Source organism: Uranotaenia lowii, chromosome 2 (genome assembly GCF_029784155.1).
Source record: "Uranotaenia lowii strain MFRU-FL chromosome 2, ASM2978415v1, whole genome shotgun sequence".
NCBI lineage: Eukaryota > Metazoa > Arthropoda > Insecta > Diptera > Culicidae > Uranotaenia > Uranotaenia lowii.
In genome coordinates this window covers 98,844,653-98,867,895 of record NC_073692.1, presented here as the reverse complement: position 1 = coordinate 98,867,895, position 23,243 = coordinate 98,844,653, and the positions used below count along the sequence as shown (strand labels likewise).

The 23,243-nt window shown below is 32.4% G+C and overlaps 1 protein-coding gene across 1 annotated transcript in view; it reads right to left on the bottom strand.

Annotated features, from left to right (window-relative positions):
- LOC129748957 (leucine-rich repeat and calponin homology domain-containing protein-like) overlaps positions 1 to 23,243 on the bottom strand; it is a 251,289-nt gene extending 228,046 nt beyond the window's left edge. Inside the window, 1 exon segment of the mRNA XM_055743773.1 lies at positions 22,094 to 23,243. Coding sequence (XP_055599748.1) covers positions 22,094 to 22,379 — 286 coding nt within the window. The 5' untranslated portion in view covers positions 22,380 to 23,243.

Here is a 23,243-nt window from a genome sequence, read left to right as displayed (position 1 = left end):
TAGGTATGTTGGTTTTGATACTAGAAATAAAACGTAGTACTCAGAATTTTCCCTTACCCCGTGAATTTTCCGGAATTTCCACATAAGTGCATACATGTCGAAATATTGACTTTTTCACTATATTAACTTAATTTGAAAAGTTTGTTCAACAAAAACAAATGCGGCACTAAGCCACTATACTAGGTATGTTGGTTTTGATACTAGAAATAAAACGTAGTACTCAGAATTTTCCCTTACCCCGTGAATTTTCCGGAATTTCCACATAAGTGCATACATGTCGAAATATTGACTTTTTCACTATATTAACTTAATTTGAAAAGTTTGTTCAACAAAAACAAATGCGGCACTAAGCCACTATACTAGGTATGTTGGTTTTGATACTAGAAATAAAACGTAGTACTCAGAATTTTCCCTTACCCCGTGAATTTTCCGGAATTTCCACATCAGTGCGTATATGTCGAAATATTGGCTTTTTCACTATATTAACATAATTTGAAAAGTTTGTTCAACAAAAACAAATGCGGCACTAAGCCACTATACTAGGTATGTTGGTTTTGATACTAGAAATAAAACGTAGTACTCAGAATTTTCCCTTACCCCGTGAATTTTCCGGAATTTCCACAACAGTGCGTATATGTCGAAATATTGACTTTTTCACTATATCAACTTAATTTGAAAAGTTTGTTCAACAAAAACAAATGCGGCACTAAGCCACTATACTAGGTATGTTGGTTTTGATACTAGAAACAAAACGTAGTACTCAGAATTTTCCCTTACCCCGTGAATTTTCCGGAATTTCCACATCAGTGCGTATATGTCGAAATATTGACTTTTTCACTATACTAACATAATTTGAAAAGTTTGTTCAACAAAAACAAATGCGGCACTAAGCCACTATACTAGATATGTTGGTTTTGATACAAGAAACAAAACGTAGTACTCAGAATTTTCCCTTACCCCGTGAATTTTCCGGAATTTCCACATCAGTGCGTATATGTCGAAATATTGACTTTTTCACTATATTAACTTAATTTGAAAAGTTTGTTCAACAAAAACAAATGCGGCACTAAGCCACTATACTAGATATGTTGGTTTTGATACTAGAAACAAAACGTAGTACTCAGAATTTTCCCTTACCCCGTGAATTTTCCGGAATTTCCACATAAGTGCATACATGTCGAAATATTGGCTTTTTCACTATATTAACATAATTTGAAAAGTTTGTTCAACAAAAACAAATGCGGCACTAAGCCACTATACTAGGTATGTTGGTTTTGATACTAGAAATAAAACGTAGTACTCAGAATTTTCCCTTACCCCGTGAATTTTCCGGAATTTCCACAACAGTGCGTATATGTCGAAATATTGACTTTTTCACTATATCAACTTAATTTGAAAAGTTTGTTCAACAAAAACAAATGCGGCACTAAGCCACTATACTAGGTATGTTGGTTTTGATACTAGAAACAAAACGTAGTACTCAGAATTTTCCCTTACCCCGTGAATTTTCCGGAATTTCCACATCAGTGCGTATATGTCGAAATATTGACTTTTTCACTATACTAACATAATTTGAAAAGTTTGTTCAACAAAAACAAATGCGGCACTAAGCCACTATACTAGATATGTTGGTTTTGATACTAGAAACAAAACGTAGTACTCAGAATTTTCCCTTACCCCGTGAATTTTCCGGAATTTCCACATCAGTGCGTATATGTCGAAATATTGACTTTTTCACTATATTAACATAATTTGAAAAGTTTGTTCAACAAAAACAAATGCGGCACTAAGCCACTATACTAGATATGTTGGTTTTGATACAAGAAACAAAACGTAGTACTCAGAATTTTCCCTTACCCCGTGAATTTTCCGGAATTTCCACATCAGTGCGTATATGTCGAAATATTGGCTTTTTCACTATATTAACATAATTTGAAAAGTTTGTTCAACAAAAACAAATGCGGCACTAAGCCACTATACTAGGTATGTTGGTTTTGATACTAGAAATAAAACGTAGTACTCAGAATTTTCCCTTACCCCGTGAATTTTCCGGAATTTCCACATAAGTGCATACATGTCGAAATATTGACTTTTTCACTATATTAACTTAATTTGAAAAGTTTGTTCAACAAAAACAAATGCGGCACTAAGCCACTATACTAGGTATGTTGGTTTTGATACTAGAAATAAAACGTAGTACTCAGAATTTTCCCTTACCCCGTGAATTTTCCGGAATTTCCACATCAGTGCGTATATGTCGAAATATTGGCTTTTTCACTATATTAACATAATTTGAAAAGTTTGTTCAACAAAAACAAATGCGGCACTAAGCCACTATACTAGGTATGTTGGTTTTGATACAAGAAATAAAACGTAGTACTCAGAATTTCCCCTTACCCCGTGAATTTTCCGGAATTTCCACATAAGTGCATACATGTCGAAATATTGACTTTTTCACTATATTAACTTAATTTGAAAAGTTTGTTCAACAAAAACAAATGCGGCACTAAGCCACTATACTAGGTATGTTGGTTTTGATACTAGAAACAAAACGTAGTACTCAGAATTTTCCCTTACCCCGTGAATTTTCCGGAATTTCCTCATCAGTGCGTATATGTCGAAATATTGACTTTTTCACTATATTAACTTAATTTGAAAAGTTTGTTCAACAAAAACAAATGCGGCACTAAGCCACTATACTAGGTATGTTGGTTTTGATACTAGAAACAAAACGTAGTACTCAGAATTTTCCCTTACCCCGTGAATTTTCCGGAATTTCCACATGAGAGCATATATGTCGAAATATTTCATTTAAAAATAACTTATTTTCAAAAGTTGTTCTAACATCTGAACTTAGTTTGATTTAGATACTAGAAAAAAAAAACAAAGTTCATTAGAATGTACTTTAATCCGACGATATTTTCGCTTATATGCACTTGCAGAAATTCATTGGATTTATTATTTTTGTGTGCAGCTTTTGAGTGACGTGCTCAGAAATTTGGTCAAAAGTGAGCACTTTTTATGATTAATCCCTTAGTTTCCCAATAACTTGGTATTTAAAATCACAGTGTTGAATTCCTATGAAATATTGTACACAAGTTTTTTACTGCATGCAAGTTTGGCGAAAAGAATTCATTTGAAAGCTTCATTTTGTGCTTACACCGAATCAAAAATTACTATAAGTTTTACTTACAGATGTTTACTTATCGTGAATTAAGTATTGAAGTGATTTTTTTGTAAATCCTATTTAAGATAACATTTTATATATTTAATATGGTGTTCCCTATTAAAAAAAACTGTACATTATAAAAATGACAATTGAAATTTTTGAACATTGGGTGACAATGAGTATGCACACGTCGGAATATTGTGTTAGATTAATCTTTGAGCAAGTCTACCACATGTATATAACCTGATAAGAAATTTCTAATCACTATCGTTAGTTTTTGTTTTTCTGATAACTTTTGTTCCATCATTTTTTACAAATAATTGTAGGGAAGTGCGCCTGAAATCAACTTATTCTCTTATTTGTTACATGGATAATTTTGAGATTTATCGCTACGCTGTATAAGGGAAATTTAAGATTTTTCTTAGAAACAACTTCCATAAAAGTTTCTCCATTCAAATAAATGTACGTTTAAAACAAAACAAAATATTTTGCTTATCTTAAAACTGGATGTTATTCATTTGGTTTGAATGCGAATAAAACTAAAGTAAATTTAAAATTTGTGTCACCTATTTCTTATTATATCTAAACAAATTTGCATATTTCGTTAATCTTATTCTTAAGTTTCAAGCTTTATAATAAAGCTTGAAATATATTATATTGTTACAAATGATTTGAATTTCACTCTTGCTTTTGTGTTTGCCATACCGACTCTTCTACTTTTTATAGCCATTTTAACAAATTCTTTGTTATCATTGTTATCTCTGTTATCTTTGTTATCTTTGTTATCTTTGTTAACTTTGTAATCTTTGTAATTTTAGTTTTCAGTTTTCTGTTTTCTGTTTTCTGTTTTCTGTTTTCTGTTTTCCGTTTTCTGTTTTCTGTTTTCTGTTTTCTGTTTTCTGTTTTCTGTTTTCTGTTTTCCGTTTTCCGTTTTCTGTTTTCTGTTTTCTGTTTTCTGTTTTCTGTTTTCTGTTTTCTGTTTTCTGTTTTCTGTTTTCTGTTTTCTGTTTTCTGTTTTCTGTTTTCTGTTTTCTGTTTTCTGTTTTCTGTTTTCTGTTTTCTGTTTTCTGTTTTCTGTTTTCTGTTTTCTGTTTTCTGTTTTCTGTTTTCTGTTTTCTGTTTCCTGTTTTCTGTTTTCTGTTTTCTGTTTTCTGTTTTCTGTTTTCTGTTTTCTGTTTTCTGTTTTCTGTTTTCTGTTTTCTGTTTTCTGTTTTCTGTTTTCTGTTTTCTGTTTTCTGTTTTCTGTTTTCTGTTTTCTGTTTTCTGTTTTCTGTTTTCTGTTTTCTGTTTTCTGTTTTCTGTTTTCTGTTTTCTGTTTTCTGTTTTCTGTTTTCTGTTTTCTGTTTTCTGTTTTCTGTTTTCTGTTTTCTGTTTTTCTGTTTTCTGTGGTCTTTTGTCTTTTGTCTTTTGTCTTTTGTCTTTTGTCTTTTGTCTTTTGTCTTTTGTCTTTTGTCTTTTGTCTTTTGTCTTTTGTCTTTTGTCTTTTGTCTTTTGTCTTTTGTCTTTTGTCTTTTGTCTTTTGTCTTTTGTCTTTTGTCTTTTGTCTTTTGTCTTTTGTCTTTTGTCTTTTGTCTTTTGTCTTTTGTCTTTTGTCTTTTGTCTTTTGTCTTTTGTCTTTTGTCTTTTGTCTTTTGTCTTTTGTCTTTTGTCTTTTGTCTTTTGTCTTTTGTCTTTTGTCTTTTGTCTTTTGTCTTTTGTCTTTTGTCTTTTGTCTTTTGTCTTTTGTCTTTTGTCTTTTGTCTTTTGTCTTTTGTCTTTTGTCTTTTGTCTTTTGTCTTTTGTCTTTTGTCTTTTGTCTTTTGTCTTTTGTCTTTTGTCTTTTGTCTTTTGTCTTTTGTCTTTTGTCTTTTGTCTTTTGTCTTTTGTCTTTTGTCTTTTGTCTTTTGTCTTTTGTCTTTTGTCTTTTGTCTTTTGTCTTTTGTCTTTTGTCTTTTGTCTTTTGTCTTTTGTCTTTTGTCTTTTGTCTTTTGTCTTTTGTCTTTTGTCTTTTGTCTTTTGTCTTTTGTCTTTTGTCTTTTGTCTTTTGTCTTTTGTCTTTTGTCTTTTGTCTTTTGTCTTTTGTCTTTTGTCTTTTGTCTTTTGTCTTTTGTCTTTTGTCTTTTGTCTTTTGTCTTTTGTCTTTTGTCTTTTGTCTTTTGTCTTTTGTCTTTTGTCTTTTGTCTTTTGTCTTTTGTCTTTTGTCTTTTGTCTTTTGTCTTTTGTCTTTTGTCTTTTGTCTTTTGTCTTTTGTCTTTTGTCTTTTGTCTTTTGTCTTTTGTCTTTTGTCTTTTGTCTTTTGTCTTTTGTCTTTTGTCTTTTGTCTTTTGTCTTTTGTCTTTTGTCTTTTGTCTTTTGTCTTTTGTCTTTTGTCTTTTGTCTTTTGTCTTTTGTCTTTTGTCTTTTGTCTTTTGTCTTTTGTCTTTTGTCTTTTGTCTTTTGTCTTTTGTCTTTTGTCTTTTGTCTTTTGTCTTTTGTCTTTTGTCTTTTGTCTTTTGTCTTTTGTCTTTTGTCTTTTGTCTTTTGTCTTTTGTCTTTTGTCTTTTGTCTTTTGTCTTTTGTCTTTTGTCTTTTGTCTTTTGTCTTTTGTCTTTTGTCTTTTGTCTTTTGTCTTTTGTCTTTTGTCTTTTGTCTTTTGTCTTTTGTCTTTTGTCTTTTGTCTTTTGTCTTTTGTCTTTTGTCTTTTGTCTTTTGTCTTTTGTCTTTTGTCTTTTGTCTTTTGTCTTTTGTCTTTTGTCTTTTGTCTTTTGTCTTTTGTCTTTTGTCTTTTGTCTTTTGTCTTTTGTCTTTTGTCTTTTGTCTTTTGTCTTTTGTCTTTTGTCTTTTGTCTTTTGTCTTTTGTCTTTTGTCTTTTGTCTTTTGTCTTTTGTCTTTTGTCTTTTGTCTTTTGTCTTTTGTCTTTTGTCTTTTGTCTTTTGTCTTTTGTCTTTTGTCTTTTGTCTTTTGTCTTTTGTCTTTTGTCTTTTGTCTTTTGTCTTTTGTCTTTTGTCTTTTGTCTTTTGTCTTTTGTCTTTTGTCTTTTGTCTTTTGTCTTTTGTCTTTTGTCTTTTGTCTTTTGTCTTTTGTCTTTTGTCTTTTGTCTTTTGTCTTTTGTCTTTTGTCTTTTGTCTTTTGTCTTTTGTCTTTTGTCTTTTGTCTTTTGTCTTTTGTCTTTTGTCTTTTGTCTTTTGTCTTTTGTCTTTTGTCTTTTGTCTTTTGTCTTTTGTCTTTTGTCTTTTGTCTTTTGTCTGTTGTCGTTTTTTTATCTCAAAATCCTTTCGACAAAAAATCTTTAACTTATTTAGAATTTTCAAGTTTTTGAATTAAGAAATTTGTTTTTCTTTTTTGATAGGAGTTTAACCCGTTAAGGTCATTCTTCCTCGAATTAAGAATTTTAAACTTTTTTGTAGTCTACAATTTTTAAGTTTAAGAATTTTTAAATTAAGTTTTGAATGAATTTTAGATTTCATGAATTTAAGGGTATAGAATTCAAGTGTATCAGCTTTGTGAAATTTCACAAATTTAAAATTTTAGAATTTCTGATTTAAAGAATTTCTGAATTTAGGAATTTCAGAATTTAAGAATTTAAGAATTTAAGAATTTTTGAATTTCTGAATTTAAGAATTTAAGAATTTAAGAATTTAAGAATTTAAGAATTTAAGAATTTAAGAATTTAAGAATTTAAGAATTTAAGAATTTAAGAATTTAAGAATTTAAGAATTTAAGAATTTAAGAATTTAAGAATTTAAGAATTTAAGAATTTAAGAATTTAAGAATTTAAGAATTTAAGAATTTAAGAATTTAAGAATTTAAGAATTTAAGAATTTAAGAATTTAAGAATTTAAGAATTTAAGAATTTAAGAATTTAAGAGTTGAGGAATTTAAGAATTTAAAAATTTAAGAATTTAAGAATTTAAGCATTTAAGAATTTCTGAATTTCTGAATTTCTGAATTTCTGAATTTCTGAATTTCTGAATTTCTGAATTTAAGAATTTCTGAATTTCTGAATTTCTGAATTTCTGAATTTCTGAATTTCTGAATTTCTGAATTTCTGAATTTCTGAATTTCTGAATTTCTGAATTTCTGAATTTCTGAATTTCTGAATTTCTGAATTTCTGAATTTCTGAATTTCTGAATTTCTGAATTGCTGAATTTCTGAATTTCTGAATTTCTGAATTTCTGAATTTAAGAATTTAAGAATTTAAGAATTTAAGGATTTAAGAATTTAAGAATTTTAGAATTTCAGAACTCATGAATCGATGAATATGAATTTTTTAATATATGATTTAATGAAAATATTTCTTTATGAAATGTTGAAAATTAGATCTTATTTTTATTTCATATTTTCACATTTGTTTAAGGGGGGGGTAGGGTCTTACGGGTAATAAAAAACACCATTTTCACGATTTTTTTCTCGAGCTATCGTTCAAACAAATGTATTCAAATTTTTTGCATTATACAAAGCATTTTTAAAAGAACATTTAGTAATTTTTTCGTAGAAAAATATTGAAAAATGAACCGGTGACGGAGCACTTTCGAGGATGCCTTTTTAAAAAACAGGATTTGCGGTGGACACTGTATCTCAGCACAGAATCATCTGAAGTCAAAAAATCTGAGCAAAATATTTTTAATAGATGTTTTTCTGGACCCCAACGTTTTTATTTAACTTAAAAAAATTTTTATGAAATTTTTGTGGCTGTTTGAAGTGAAAACTACGATTTTTCACGAAAAAATCCGCCATTTTTTATCTGTAAAATCTCCCCAAAGTAAAAAAACAAAAAAAGAAAAACGTTGGGGTCTGGTATTTTATATGTAGAAAATATGTTCCAAATTTGAAAAGAATCGGATAAGTAGTTTTCAAATGACGATGTCCACGGACTTTCAAAACGTGCTTTCGAGAAAAACGCGTTTGAAGTTTCTGATCTTGCTTCTTTGCAGTGTTAGATAGGAGGAGATAAATGTCTATAACTTCTACGGTTTTGCTTCAATTGACTTGAAAATTTGACACAACATTCTTGAAATGTTTTACAATAAGAAAATAAAAAAATAAAAAAATCGATTTTTTGAAAGTGTTAGACCCTACCCCCCCCTTAATCAAAGTAATCGAATCTACATTCTTCAGTGAAGAAGCGTTTTCGCTACGCTTACTGAAGAAGGTAGTAAGTTGCTATCGAAATACCGGTGTATCTGAACTTTTCATTTACCGTGGTTGATCAAAGGGAATCTTTCAATTGCTTTGATTCAGTAGTAATATTTTACCAAGTAGGCTCACAACACATATCAGAGTCACATTTGTTATTTATTATTATTATTTACATGATATTAGACATTTTCATAACATTTAGTGATAATTTTTTATCTTAAATGTGAGACATGAAATTTCCGCCGAAATTGTATCCGGAAATTCTTTTCAGTGCTGTTTATTGACGGCTGCTAAGGGTTCATCTGTTCACCTCAGTTGACACATTTTAAATTGAAGGTTCATCGAGTTCATCTATTCCGCCTGCACTGCTGCAAACTGAGATTGTTAATGTACACAGTGAGCCAGAATGTAAACAAACGATGAATATTTCAGTTGTTTTTTTAAATAGTGATTTGAATGGGTTAAAAACATTTGTTTGCTTCCGTTTTTGGATTAAAATGTTCTTTGAGGTAAGTACAAACAAATTTTTACAGAAAAAATAGTTGAATTGAAGGTATGGATCTAGTGACAAAATGTGATATAAAAATATTGTTTAAATCATCACAAGAAAAATACTTTTTGAAAATTAGTTTAATTTAGTAAACTTTCCTTTAAAATCTCTCTTTTTTTTTTAATGAATCATTAATTGAGATATCACTATGTCCAAATTGATTTTGAATCACAAAATTGATTCGAAACAAAACTTTATTTCATCTTTTAAAATCTATGTTACAGGAGTGAAATATGAAGAAATACATGGAGAAATTAATGCTTCCATTCGATATGTGCAAGTGGATACATTCAATTCAGACCTGCAACAATAGTGCAGTAGCTTTTGAACACGAAAACAAATATATCATGTAAGTATAATTTATTGATCATATAGTGATAATTAAATTATTGATTAAATTTTAAAGCATATAATTTTGTTTCCCCCTAAATAGCTTTCGCTTTTCATCTAACTCGGTGGCGTTCAACAGATTAAATGATGTCCTGAGGTTATGACAGTTAGCTGCTTTTAACATAATCTGGAAAATGCTGGATCAGTGTCTCCTATGCAAATGGTTTATATTTGAACTGAACAAATAGGTCATCATGATCACTATTTTAAAAACTACAACAATTTTTGAGACGGCCAAACATCAACCAGCTGGAATTGAAGGTGTCCAAGCATCGCGACCAACGACACATTCATACAAGGCGGAGCACTGTTCCATTCTTGATCGATTCCGATCCGGAAGGGTCATTCGTTGACCGGATGATCGTATACGTTTTTTTCAGGGATTTACCTATTGGATGATTCATCCCAATCGTATACGTTAGTGCCTATAGATATTACTTTATGACTCTTAATGAATACAAATATTGTTTATTTTAACAATGTTCAAGCTAACAATGTTATTAAACGGTTTACCGAAAACATTAAAATCTACTCCTTTTATACTGGCGTTGTCTAGATTATGTCCGGTACACAAATAATTCCTAGTAACATCCTAGATTAGGGTTTTTTTAAATTCTTATTATCAAATTAATTTCGACAGTATTCTGAAATAGTTATCAAACGATGTTTTTTCATGAAATTATTTAATAAGAAAAATCTGTTATCAGTTCAGAATAGATGTAAATCAAAAATCATCAAATTGGTGGAACATGAATATTTCTTCTTAATATTTGAATTGATTACCTTACCGTTGTATATATATGTCAATAAAAACGAATCAAAAAATATCTAGAGGCAGCAAAAAAAATAGGCCCACTTTGTATTCATGTTACTGCAGGCTAGCGGCTTTATAAATACAAAACCCGCTTACAGGTGTTAATTCAACCGATCTTTATGAATATTAAACGCCAAGAAATTGAATATTTGCACTTTTTAAATCATAAAATCATTACCTTGTTTTACCACACTATTTTGTATAACTAACTTAATTCGCCTAAAATTCGTCTATAGAAAACACTGAATATATAAAATAAAGCTCAAAAAGAAACTTTAATACTTTTATTATCTTTCCATAATATCAGATTTGAAAAAATACTTAAGAATACTTGAAAATTTTACTTTAAAAAGTGCTATTTCCATGCCACATTTGTTTAAGTTTTGCCTCACTCTTTTTAGTTGCCAAAATCAGTGCGCCTACTCGAATTTGTTGATGTTTCCGGAGCTAGTTTAATATTTTTTTCGGAATGCATTACAGCGATAGCCACTTAAATTTTGAACATCTTATCTTAAATAAAAATCTCATTTAGTTTAAACATCTTGTAGCTATACGATCTAATTTGTAGAAATTCGTTTGTTGACATTTTGAAAATGTAAACAATATTAGCAAATAGAATGAACCACTTGCATTCAAGTAAGCGAAAAGAGACATTTGAGAGGCAGTTAACGCTCTCTTAGCCTGCTCAATCAACAAACACCACTCATCCTGAGTTCCTCGGGCATCGCGGCATGGAAAAATCAAAACATTCCACCCACTTTTGGGGAAATTTTGGAAAACATTCGGGTTAAGGGAAAATCTTGGTACAAGATTTTTTTTAGTATAAAAACCAACATATTTAGAATATTGGCTTAGTGCTGCATTTGGTTTTGTTGAACAAACTTTTCAAATTAAGTTGCAATAGTGAAAACTCCAATATACTGACATGTACTCACTTATGTGGAAATTCCGGAAAATTCACGGGGTAAGGGAAAATTCTGAGTACTACGTTTTGTTTCTAGTATCGAAACCAACATATCCAGTACAGTGGCTCAATGCCGCATTTGTTTTTCTTGAAGAAACTTTTCAAATTAAATTTCTCTAGTAATAAATCAAAAACAGCCTCAAGAAGAATGTAACATACAATGGAAATTTGGGAAAATTCACGGATCCAGGGAAAAATTCTTAGTACTACGTTTAATAACTAGTATTTAGTTTTGTTCAAGAATTTTTTAAAAATTAAGTTGGTGTAGTGAAAAATACAAAATTTTGGAATATATACACTTATATGAAAATTTCGGAAAATTCACGGGGTGTGGGAAAATTTTGAGTACAACGTTTTGTGTCAAGGATCTTTAACAAAATACATACCTTTTTCATAGTTCAGGATTATTGTACAAACTTTTCAAATCAATGTTGTAAAATGTACAATTCATAATTTCGACATACGTATACTGCCGTTCTAAGCAAGAATGTCCCATGTGACTTTTGGGTCATTTTCACTTTTTTGCTGGAAACGGTCTCTTTTAGTGTTAACTTTCGAATAAAAACACAAACAAGTATACTTTGTTCTGAACTTATACGCAATTTTCATCAAGGTGGTTGTCTCTATGTTGATAGTTCTACGCAAAAATGTCACACTAGAGGAAATTTTATGAAAAATGCAAATTTTATCAAAAATTTGTCTTAAGATGAGTTCAAACTGTTGAATTTAATGTTATTCACTGAAAAGAACACTAAAATAGAGGGCAGAGGAGGAGCGAGAAGCCTTGAGTGTTTTATTCAGAGAATTTTCACTAAACACTTTTCGGTAGGCACTACTTACAGGATCCACATTCAACTATACATTTTTATAAACAAAGAGGAACGTATTTCTCAAATTATGGTTTAGCATGAGTTTTTGGGAAAAAAATAAACTAGGCAAGCTTTTAAAATGATAGAGAAATTGTAGCCGTGTGACAGTTTTTCGTAGAACTAGCATCGGCATGCGTTCTGATTCTACGCAAAAGTGTCACACGGAGCATTTTTGGCTCTAATTTGCTGTTTTTTTTTTGTAGGAAATGTAAATTTTTTAGTAGAAAACATTGTAAAATGATTAACTTGAACTATTCATTACGAAAAAACTGTCGGTGAATTTTTAGTTTGAAAGAAAAGTTGAAAATATAGCTGCACGTTTTTCCACATGGGACAATCTTGCTTAGAACGGCAGTATATAGATTTACGTGGAAATTCCTTAAAACTCATATGGCATGGGAAGATTCTGGGTAGGTACTAATTTTTTTTCAGGATCCAAAAGATCATCAGGGACCGTTCAGATATCACGTGGACAGAAAAGTGAGATTTTCTACCTCCTTCTCCCCCAACGTGGACAAGCGTGGACCCAAAACTACAACCTCCTCCCCGCAGGGGCGGTCCTAGAGCTGGCTCTTGGGGGGGGGGGGGGTGATTTTCCATATTTCCAAAATTTGTCAATATAAAGGAACGTTAATATCTGGTGTAAAAAAGATCATTCGAGTGAGCAAAAGAAGGGGGGAGGGGTTGCGAGGGTTGGGGGATGGTCAATTACATATGAGTCTACAATATAAGCTGCACACTGCTCCTCCTCCCCCATGAATTTCACTGAACAACATGTATTTAAAAAAGTATGAAACAAGAGATGAATAATGATAACTTCATCAAAGTTTCTCTAAATATTCATTTCAATATGTTTCTACACAACTTAGGGGCCGTCCATAAATGATGTCACGCGTTAGGGGGGGAGGGGGGCTTTCGAATTTTGTGACAATTTGTGTCATGGGGGGAGGGGGGGGTCTGCTTGAGCGTGACATCACTTATCATTACAAAAAATCAGCAAAACAATAACAAATAATTTGATCCTAAACTCAATAAAACTATAATTGCACCATTCATTTAATGAATAATAATACTCACGTAATCACTTTTGGTACATTTTACGAGCATAAGAAAGTTCACAAGAACACTTTCACTGCAACACTCAGGAAAGTCTGTTCCACTAAAATTGTGGCCAAACGTGAACAGGATTGCTTGGCTGTTCTAACCTGTGGAGAAGATTTGGATTGCGAATGGATTGAAGAAGAGGAACCAGATTTGGATGGTTTCGCTGATACTGCAGCTACTGCCTCGACTTTCCCGGCTATTGATATGGAAAATCATCAACATAATCCTTGGACTCATGATTGAAATGTGTTTTAAGCAATGATTAAAGGCTTGTTAAAAGTGGGTGACCTTTTTTTCAATTCTTTAAATAAATCCGATGAATTTAAAAAAGCAACATTTTTAATCAAATTTCTAAAGGGTTGAAAATTTTAATCCAGGGGGGGGGGGGTTAGGAAAACGTGACGTAATACAAAAGGGGGGTTACGGAATTTGTGACAATATGTGACAGAGGGGGGAGGGGGGGTAAATTTTTTCCAAATTTTGCGTGACATCATTAATGGACAGCCCCTTACACATCCTTTTATAAAAAAAAACAAGCGATTCTTTAATATCCACTGCGAAAAAATGTTAACAAATTTTTTTTAAATTTTTAGGTATATCTGGTATTTTAAAAGTGTCACTTTGAGAGCTCTTTTAAAGAATTTCTCGTTATAAATGTATTTTTTTCAATGAAAATAATACACACGTTGTTTAGAGATGTAAATGTAGAAATAAAATTTCAAGCTATCTTAATTTGTTTCCTGAGCTTCTAAATATTAGCGCTCTGATGTTTTATAATTTTTTCGGAAGTATTTTATTTTTTACAGATAAGGTCGATAAACTAATTAACAAACATAACGAACGGGCATTAAATTCTTCATTGGGGTATTTTACTGAATCGTGATTTATAAATTTAGTATTATTATTTTCAAATTTGGATACACAATATATAAAATAAACACTTTAAATGAAAATTAAGTAGGAAATACGATTATCAAAATCATGATAAGGGGATACTTTTAATTGATAAGGGAAAAATGAAAACCGAGGCAAACTGATTTTGTAAGATTTTTGCGCCCAAACTCGATTTTTTTGTCAAATTTTTTCTCTTCCTTTTTTGGCATTCTGTAATTTAAAAATTAAGCAGTTTAGAGTGAAATCGATCAATGATAATTGATGAAATAACTAGCCTACATAAACGACAAAAAATATGTAAAATCTTTTCATTATCCTTTATTCATTCAACGATACAGATAAGAGGGAAGAATGCCAAAAAGTGGTAAATTACCAGAAAAATAACAATACAGATTTCGTCTAGATAATCCTCGTATTTTACAAAATGGGGAAACTCAATTACTTTTATAATTTGTTCTTATGGTTAATTACTCACAGTCTTTATGAAAATTGATCATTAAGTTAAAACCTTTTTTTCTATATCTTTTTGATATTTTACACTTCTGCTACAAAGTGCACAATTTTTTTCAAAAACCTAGTATTTGCAAAATTTATACCGGAAGCAAGAGCTGATAAAAAATACAAATTTGCATTTAGTGCTTCAAAATAAGTCGAAATCAGTTTTCAAATTCTTTGCACCTCGGAAAATGTGAATTTTGTTCCCTTGCGTTATAGTTTTGAATGCCGATTTTGGTTACTGGAGATGAATTTGAATCTCTATCGCCAACACCAATTCTTTTATATTTAAGCAGCTTTTATAAATACTTTTTGTTCCTTTTTGGCTCCAAAAATTCATAGGGAACGCAAAAGTCGTAGCACGTAATCTCTTTTTTTGATTTATTGTTGATGAAATCTCTTGAGGTTTTTTTTTTAAATTTAAACTATTACTTTGAATATTTTATATTCGATTTCTGTTTGGCAGTACTTATATTTTTTACATATTCATCCATAATATGAATATTTGATGTGACACATTTCAATCAGAAGGATATAAAATCAGATCTAAAATTTAAATTTTTGTTTTGAATTTCATAATATAGGAATTGATTTTAAGTTTATCATTCATATTCGAATGATGGAAATTGATGGTGAAAAAACTCGCGAAAAAGAATCTTTGCTGTGATTTAGAACCTGAAGATTTAAAAATGAGGACATATGATATGACTTTATAAAAATTAAAAATTCTCAATAAACCAGCTGAAAATAAAAGAAAAAAAAAATAATTTTAAATTCAAATTAATATTCAAATTTAAAATTCAATTTTCATTTTTCAACGTTTATAGTTTAATAATTTTTTTTTATTTTTTCCTTCTAAATCTGAATAGAAGCTCTGAATTTGAAGCAAATATAAAATTTATTACGATTGGCTCGTGTTAATTTAGGCATATGAGGGAAATTAGTGACAATTTAAAAAAAGTTAATTAATAGCAAATTCAAAATCAACACTCAACAACACACTTTTGTTGAGTCACTTATCAACAAAAGTTATTTGGTATAATTCAGTCCAGGGAATCGCAAGTTACAGCTGCTTGAGTTTGGTGGACCGACTATTTTCAATATTGATCATTTTAAGTGATAAATTAACTTTTTGCTGAATAAACATCCCACGGAGTGGAAAATTTTGAAAATTTTAGAGCACATCTACTAAGAAAAGTTCCAACTTTTTATAGAAATTCAAGCTTTTGCGGGTATTTTATAACGGTTTTTTGCCGCTTGGGGGGGATGATCAACCCGATCACCCCCCCATAGGACCGCGCCTGCCTCCCCGGATGTCCACGTGGACAGACTTGAGATTGTTTGTATTTTCTAAATCTCGTTAAACAGTTAGAAAACACTTCTTCTTGTCTTTTTGTTGTTGAAATGGTTGATTTTGAAAAACAAAAACGAATAAGCATTGCCTGATATAAAATAATTTTAAAAATTTAAAATTTCTAAATTATCATATTTATCATTTGCTTGCAAGTGGCTATTAATTGTCTAAACTTAAACTGGAAAGCATTGCAATTTTAAGATTTTGATTTAAACATCCTAATATTTAGTCACCTTTAGAAAATATTCTGGAAGTAAGTATGGCCACGTGGACATGGCCAAAATCCTTACCCCCCTCCCCTTATCGATTTGTACACTTGGTGCCATATTTGATTTGTTGAACAAACTTTTTGTACGAATGCACTTTAGTAGTAACTTTGGAATAAGTTTTGTTGCCAGAAGCCTTACATAAATATACTTTTGGTGAGTTAGTGCTGTATTTTGTTTCTTTGAACAAATGTTTGATTAAAATTTTAAAATGTAGTGATATAAATTTAAAAAAAATCACGAATGATGAAGATTCAAAACAGATGCTTTCATACAGCATTCAAAATGCTTAATTAATTTGTGGAATAATATGCTAACCAGAGTATTAAGAAGCATTTTTTACATAAATTACGTATAAATTTAAGAATATGATATGTTTTTCCCTTGCATGTTTATGTTATGTAGATTAACAGCGAATTTTAAGATTATAACTTTATTTGCTAACTCAAATTTTTCAATTATTAACTTTAAATTTTCCAATTATGAGTATAACGAGCTAGACGTGAGCAAAAATTGCTTGCAAGTTTTCTTTTAGCCGTGCTGCCAAAGAGACAAAATTGGTCACTCATTTTGCTTGCGCGAATCACTCACTGCTTGCGCATTTAACAGCAGTCATTCCGATTCAAATTCCGATTCCGTCTTTTAACGTTGAGAGGATAAGTTCTCGCTCTCGGACGAGAGAATATTCCTCACTATTTAGCATGGCGCGGAGAGTCAGGATGGGCGCAAATAACTGGAAAAAGCACTCTCTGTGAGTTTGTTTTCTTGCTCACTTTCAGTTTTATCGGAGAATATTCTCAGAACCAGAACTAACTGACGCTAAGTATTACACAAGTGATAAACCAGTTATCATTATCAGTTCTGTGCGATTTGCTTCCCTGGGGGGGTTTTTTGGTCGATTATTTGAATTTTTATTTGAAATTTAATTAAAATACTTCAAACTTTATTTATTCCCCCCTTCGGGATTTTGGAAATTTCGAAGGGGGGGGGGGGGGGGGGGCAAAAGAAGAAATTGATATTTGTTCCAGCCTAATGTATCTTTCAAAAATGTACCATATTTGAGTAATGCTTCTCAGTGAAACGCACTCACGTCAAACAAAAAACAAAACAAGATATTTGGTCCGCAATGTGTTAAGGTTTGGGACAGCAAACAACCCTTCGAAAGTTTTTACCAACATGAGTTATTTTTATATTTGATTAATGCCAGAAAAGTCGTTTGTGGTGTGAAAAATTTAGAATTGACACGGAGTGACACGGAAATTCCGTGTCAATTCTAAAATTTTCACACCACAAACGACTTTTCTGGTAAAAATCAAATATAAAAGCTTTTACTATCATAACTGTTATGTGATTTGTTCAAAAAAATTACAGATTATTTAGTTAACCTAAAATACCTAAGGCTAAAAAACAAATTGAGGTAGTTTTAGGGCTATTTTGGTAACCGACTGTAGCAGACTGTAGCAAATACCGAATGTCTTTCACATAGATTTCTTCTTGTCATTGTGTTAAATTGGGATCTTTTTCATGAATTTATGAATCCAAATGATGGGTTCCAGATGAGTAGCAGTATTCACATCATTCTGCATATTTAATATGGATTGTGGTAAACAAGTTGCCGCAATTTAATCACTGAGGCATTTATCTCATGTAATCACTTAATTTTACTTTTTAAGCTGAAATACCTGGAATTATCTGAGAGATTTTGTGCATGGATCAGAAACTTTTTAACAATCCGTCGTCTTGCTGTTAAAATCGGATCCTCTGAATCTTTAGATTGCATTCCGACTTCAGGGATACCACAAGGAAGTAATTTGGGCCCTTTATTGTTCACCTTGCACCTGCAACGATATTAACATGCTGCTTTTTGGATGCGGAGTACTAATGTACGCGGACGATCTGACAGGCAGTAAGCAAAACACAGTTCTCATTCAATGGGTTTCCCGTTTTCTTCAATCCCGTTCTTTTTCCCGTTTCCTTCACAAGACAAAGGACTACCTTGAAAGGAGGCCAAACGCCACCGTTGTGCGTTTTTTTGTGATTGATCGGTGGCAAAAGCCGAGGAAAAATATCCCACGTCCTTCATCTGCTGAGGTAGAACACTGCGCACTGGTCAGGATGTCGGATTGGCAAGATGATATAAAAATGATGATGTGAGTTTGATTCTCACTTCCCTACGGCACTGTTTTTTTCTTGTTTCTGGGATGAGTTATCCAATAGGAAGAAAATCCCATAAAATGTTTTTCTTGTTTCACTTGAATGTAGTGGTCATGCATCATTTTGGTTGGGAGCTCGAGTCCTTATGCCAGTAGTGCTTTTTCAAACATATCATTTTTGGCACAGTGCACATTGCAGCGCATTTTCGGCACAGAGATTAGCTAAATAAGCATTGGATTTATGCAACTTCTTCTATGGGTGTACGCCATCATCTACCGTGGAATGATCCTCGAAACCTGCCACCTTATGCACAACGCTGCGCTTTGCTTGGCTTCTACACGCTGTCGCATTGCCAGAAAATCGATTGTTCTTGGATACTCTCGCGCTGTAATATTTAAGCTCCAGAAAGAACTCTGCGAAATCGTGACTGGCTTTCACTGGAATAGAGAAATACGCGCTCTGGTGGCAGTGGCAATAACCCACTACGTTCCGCAAAATAAGCTTCTTACGCCATTATGCTCTCTTTGACTTTAATGCCTCAACTGCAACCTTTAAACGCTTGATCGAATCGAGACCTCACTAATAAGAAAACTAAGAATGTACGTTTAGACAATTGAACAAAAAATCTACAAAAATAGTGTAGATTCAAACGCTTTCAGACAAAGAAGATTATGATCCATCAGGCGCTATCGGCTTCCACGGAATCCAAGCTCGAGTTTGAACTTTTTTCACGCACACACATGCTCCAGTGCAAATTGCATTGTTGTAAACAGTATAAACATAAACATAAACATGAGTGAAGCTACGATTGATTTTTTAAGTATTAGTGTGATGATGTGCTTCCACTCAAAGCTTGAATGCAAAGCTGCAATACTTGTGTGGAAAGCTGCAAAGCTTGGATCCCATCTCGCAGGGCGGCAGCACCATGAACATTGTGTAGGTGACGCCAACGATTTGTTCGAAAAAAAAAACAACCCGACTATCTTGATACTAGGAGATGTTTGGATCCATCCATAATATCTAGAGTTTTTTTTGATTAAGTCGTATGAACCACCTGGCATGTTTTGAGAAAATCGATGTTAAAGTTCAGAAACAACTTTTTAATTCTCACTTTGTTATTACTGGTCAAATTCATCTGCAAATTCGAAATATAATGTAAAACTGAACGCAGAACATGATGATGTACTTGAAACCTACATTAAATGAGTTCTTATCAATGAAGATGTACTTACGACATACTGCATTTCTCTTCTGGCGCAAAAGTCCTTTTGATCATTTGATAATTCTGGTTACAAAAACTGATTTCATTGGCCAAAATCCTCAGTTATTCGTTCGGAGATGTTTGAAGAAAAGTTTTGAATTGTAATCCTATCCAATCAGTATGCGGAAATCATTGAGCGATGGCATTTGTAATTATTGCATTGTGGGACTTGCCATTGGGAGTCCACCCGGAAATTTCCGACCACTACCATTGGTGCTACTGGCCGTTAAAGAAGTGTAAAAAAGCATCGCACATCTGTTTTGATTATTTCGTTTGCCTCTGTAATGAAAAAAAAAATACTCATTCACATAGTGAAAAGTGAAGCTGATGGTACTCACCCAACACAAATTTGGAGCCATTTATTTTATCAGGACAGCTAAGAACACTCCCGGACACAGTTTTCGTTGAAATTTCCACGAATTTTCATAACTCGACAAAGAAAATTTCGCGACGAAGCATTACGTCGTAAAAACCAACCTGACGAATTGTTTTTAGCGACCTTTTGCATCCCGGCAAATACACGGCAACGCAAAATGACGCAAAAACCAAATTGCACTGAAAAATGAAAAAGTTAACATACGTCCTAAATTCAAATCATTGTGTAAAAGTTATTTTATGATAAAATGAAACCAATTTTTTACCAATGATAAAGTACATGCTTATCAATCGTTTGCAGCGAATAACTCAATTTTGTTTACAATTGACAAACTCTAGATATGTTAACCTTTTATCCGAATATAGGATAGTTAAAAAGGATTTTTCAAGTTTTTCAATTAGTTTTATTGAAAGACAGTATAATTTTGTTCAATTTTTTTTATTAAAAAAAGGTTAGTTTTTGAGCTTGTTATGAGTTTATGATTTTAATAATCTTTTTGTTTGCTGCTTTTTTCTGATTTTTAACTTCTGTAGCACGTTTTTTTCTTACATTTTTCTTCTACTTTGTCGTTTTTCGATTTTATTTTCGGGTAGCTACCAGCAGCAAGGAAATACACAATCTGGTGTGAAGTTTCAATTCCAACCGAATGATTACTTTTGATGGATTTCAACTACTAAAATTTTGAGCTTCCTGGTCACATTTCCAAGAAGATTCAGTACTTTCTGGTTCTAAAAACATCCGAGTAGAAGTGATGAATTCCGATTGCATAATCAGCTGGTAGATTTAAATTCTGAAATTAACCAGATTTTCCATCGCAGAAAATTGAACACCAATCAATATTATCTCACTTTTCTCTCCTTTGGAAATGAATCAGTCCAATGATGCCTTGTATAGCTATTGCTCTATTTATTTTGGTGTTGGTTTGCCATCATCTTTTAACACATTGCTTCAGTGCTTCAGCTTCAGTGAGACCTAATCTTGCCATCAGGAAAAATACAACACAATATATAAAGCTTTCATTTAGCAATCGACAGCTCATTTAGCTTTTAATTTGCTATCGATTCAGGCATCAAAGTCAGATCGAGAAGATCGAAAAAAAAATATATTCTAAAAACTCGATGATGTTTTCAAAAACCTTCCGAACATTTCTTTAGTATATTCTATTATAATTCTGTGTACTGTTTCTTGAGAATCGAGTCTACTCGCTGATTCTCCTCTACTCATTCTTCGAACAAGTTCTGCTTCATCAAGAAATTTACTATTTATTGCATGTACGTTAAAAATATTTCCCGAGCCTTTTCAAAAAAATTTACTTTTAACGGTTTATTAAAAACTTACATTTATTTATTTCCTCTTTAAAAAACGGGTGAGTTTCTTCATTATTTATAATCTGGTAATATTATTGAAAGTTATCTTATATATGAGCTGTATCTATTCGAGTAAACTTTCAAAAATTTTCAACGAAACAAACTATATGCACCTACCGGAATTCGCACTAATTTACCCGTTGAAGTATCGTGGGTTGGGATGTTAGTAGGAGGAAAGAATAAATTACACCTCCAAGGTGCAAATCATCTCAAATGAAATTATGAATAATTAACACCTCGGATGCTTTAATTTGTTCTCGCATAATCTAAACACAACAGAACGATGCTTCAGTAACGGAATTGTTTCCAGCGGCTTAGGAACATTTTTGTAGGGAACAAATGGAGATAGAAAATAAAACTAAATTAACTCAGAATAATCGAAAATCAAAAGACAAATGTAAGTGTTTTAATTTAAAAAGTTATAAATCGGATTTTTTCTAAGAAAGTTTTTCCTCAAACCAGCTCCCGGTCCAGGTGATTACGAATTGCCGCCCATGATAGGATTTAGGGGCCACGATGTTCGTAAGGTGCGAAGTCCAAGCTATTCGATGTCCTCCAGGATGCCTTTCGGAGCCTGGCGCCCTACTGATGGACCTGGTCCGGCAGCCTACGATCCTCCGAAGATGGATTACATTCGACCGCGAGCACCAAGATTTACGATTGGATCGAAAAGTCTTCATAAATCGATCGATAGGAAATAGGTTGTTTTTAAGTTAAAAATAGAATTAATATTCAAACTAACTTTGTGTAAATTTAACTAGCATAAATTAATAAATTAAGAAATTCTCAGCAGTTTTTCCTAAATTTCTGATCATCTCTACTTCATTTTCAAAAGTCCACGTTGATTTTACGAAATCACAAAATCTTTAATTTTAATATTTGTGAATAACCAGTGAAAGTTGAAATTTTAAAATTAAAATTTTAAAGTAATAAAATTAAAAATATTTATAAAAAGTAGTTCAACTCACCTGCAATAACCGTATCGCTGAGGTTGAACTTCCCGGCAGCCTTGGGAAAATCCTTCAGCTTCCGGCCGCTCAGCTTCAACTCCCCGCTCAGGTTGGCATCCTCAAGGATCCGTTCCAGGGACCGGGTAAGCTGACTGGTGGCCGCCAAATGGCCTCCGCTGGCACCGTTCATTGTGGCCGAGGATGTGCTCGCGGCTCCGAGGGAGCTGGCACCGGACAGTAGAGAACCGGAAGGCGACGATGACGAGTACAGGAGATTCGAAGTCTTCAGACAAGCCACGGCCATTTCCCTGGTGGCTTGTCAGTGGGGGGAGAATTGTGTGGGAGGGGTCGAGATTTTGGTTCTTCTTCGCTTTTAAGTAGCTTAGCAACACATCTGAGAGGGGGACACACTTTTGGTTTGAAGACCTCGGAAACCGAAAAAGACACAGACACTCGGATTATCAATTTCCAGAAAGTGGCCACTTTACTTCACTTCTGGTGGAGGGGTGGAATCGCCCTTCTTTAATCTTTGCACTAACACACTGATGTAGAAATACTTTTTATACTCCTGGGTTGGGATTCTGCACCTGCTCCCTTTTCAGGGATAAGATTTCAGGAAAATTTTCAACTGCCTTCTCTTTAACACTTTTTGCTTTTATGAACCATAAAATTGAAAGCGGGCAGAGGTTTATTCAATTGAATTTCGATAGGATTCGAAGTTTGACGACCCTTTATTCTTTGAGCACATTTTTTCTTCATAAATCGAAACGAATACCATTCGCACTTATTCGATGTAGACAATATTCTATGGGCATGGAAAACGAACGGCCCCGGAGAATCGACTTCGCAACTCCTCCCGGCTGGATTCCTGTTTTCACGCACACACTTCTAGAACAAACCTAACCAACTTGTACAATTTTCGGCCATACAAAAAACCGGAACACACTTCCCAAATCCTGCGGAAGTTAAAACGGCTAGCCTCACCACAGGTTGTTCGACCGATAATTTCGTTAGTAAATCGTAGAAAATATTTTTAAAATCACAAAATTGTCAGTAACGCGCGTCTTAATTCGCCTTTTTTTATTTGTCTAGACTAAAAATAAACTTTACTTTTTCAAAATCGTGTCCACCGTTGCTACAAAAACGATCCAACTACTGTCTCGATAGA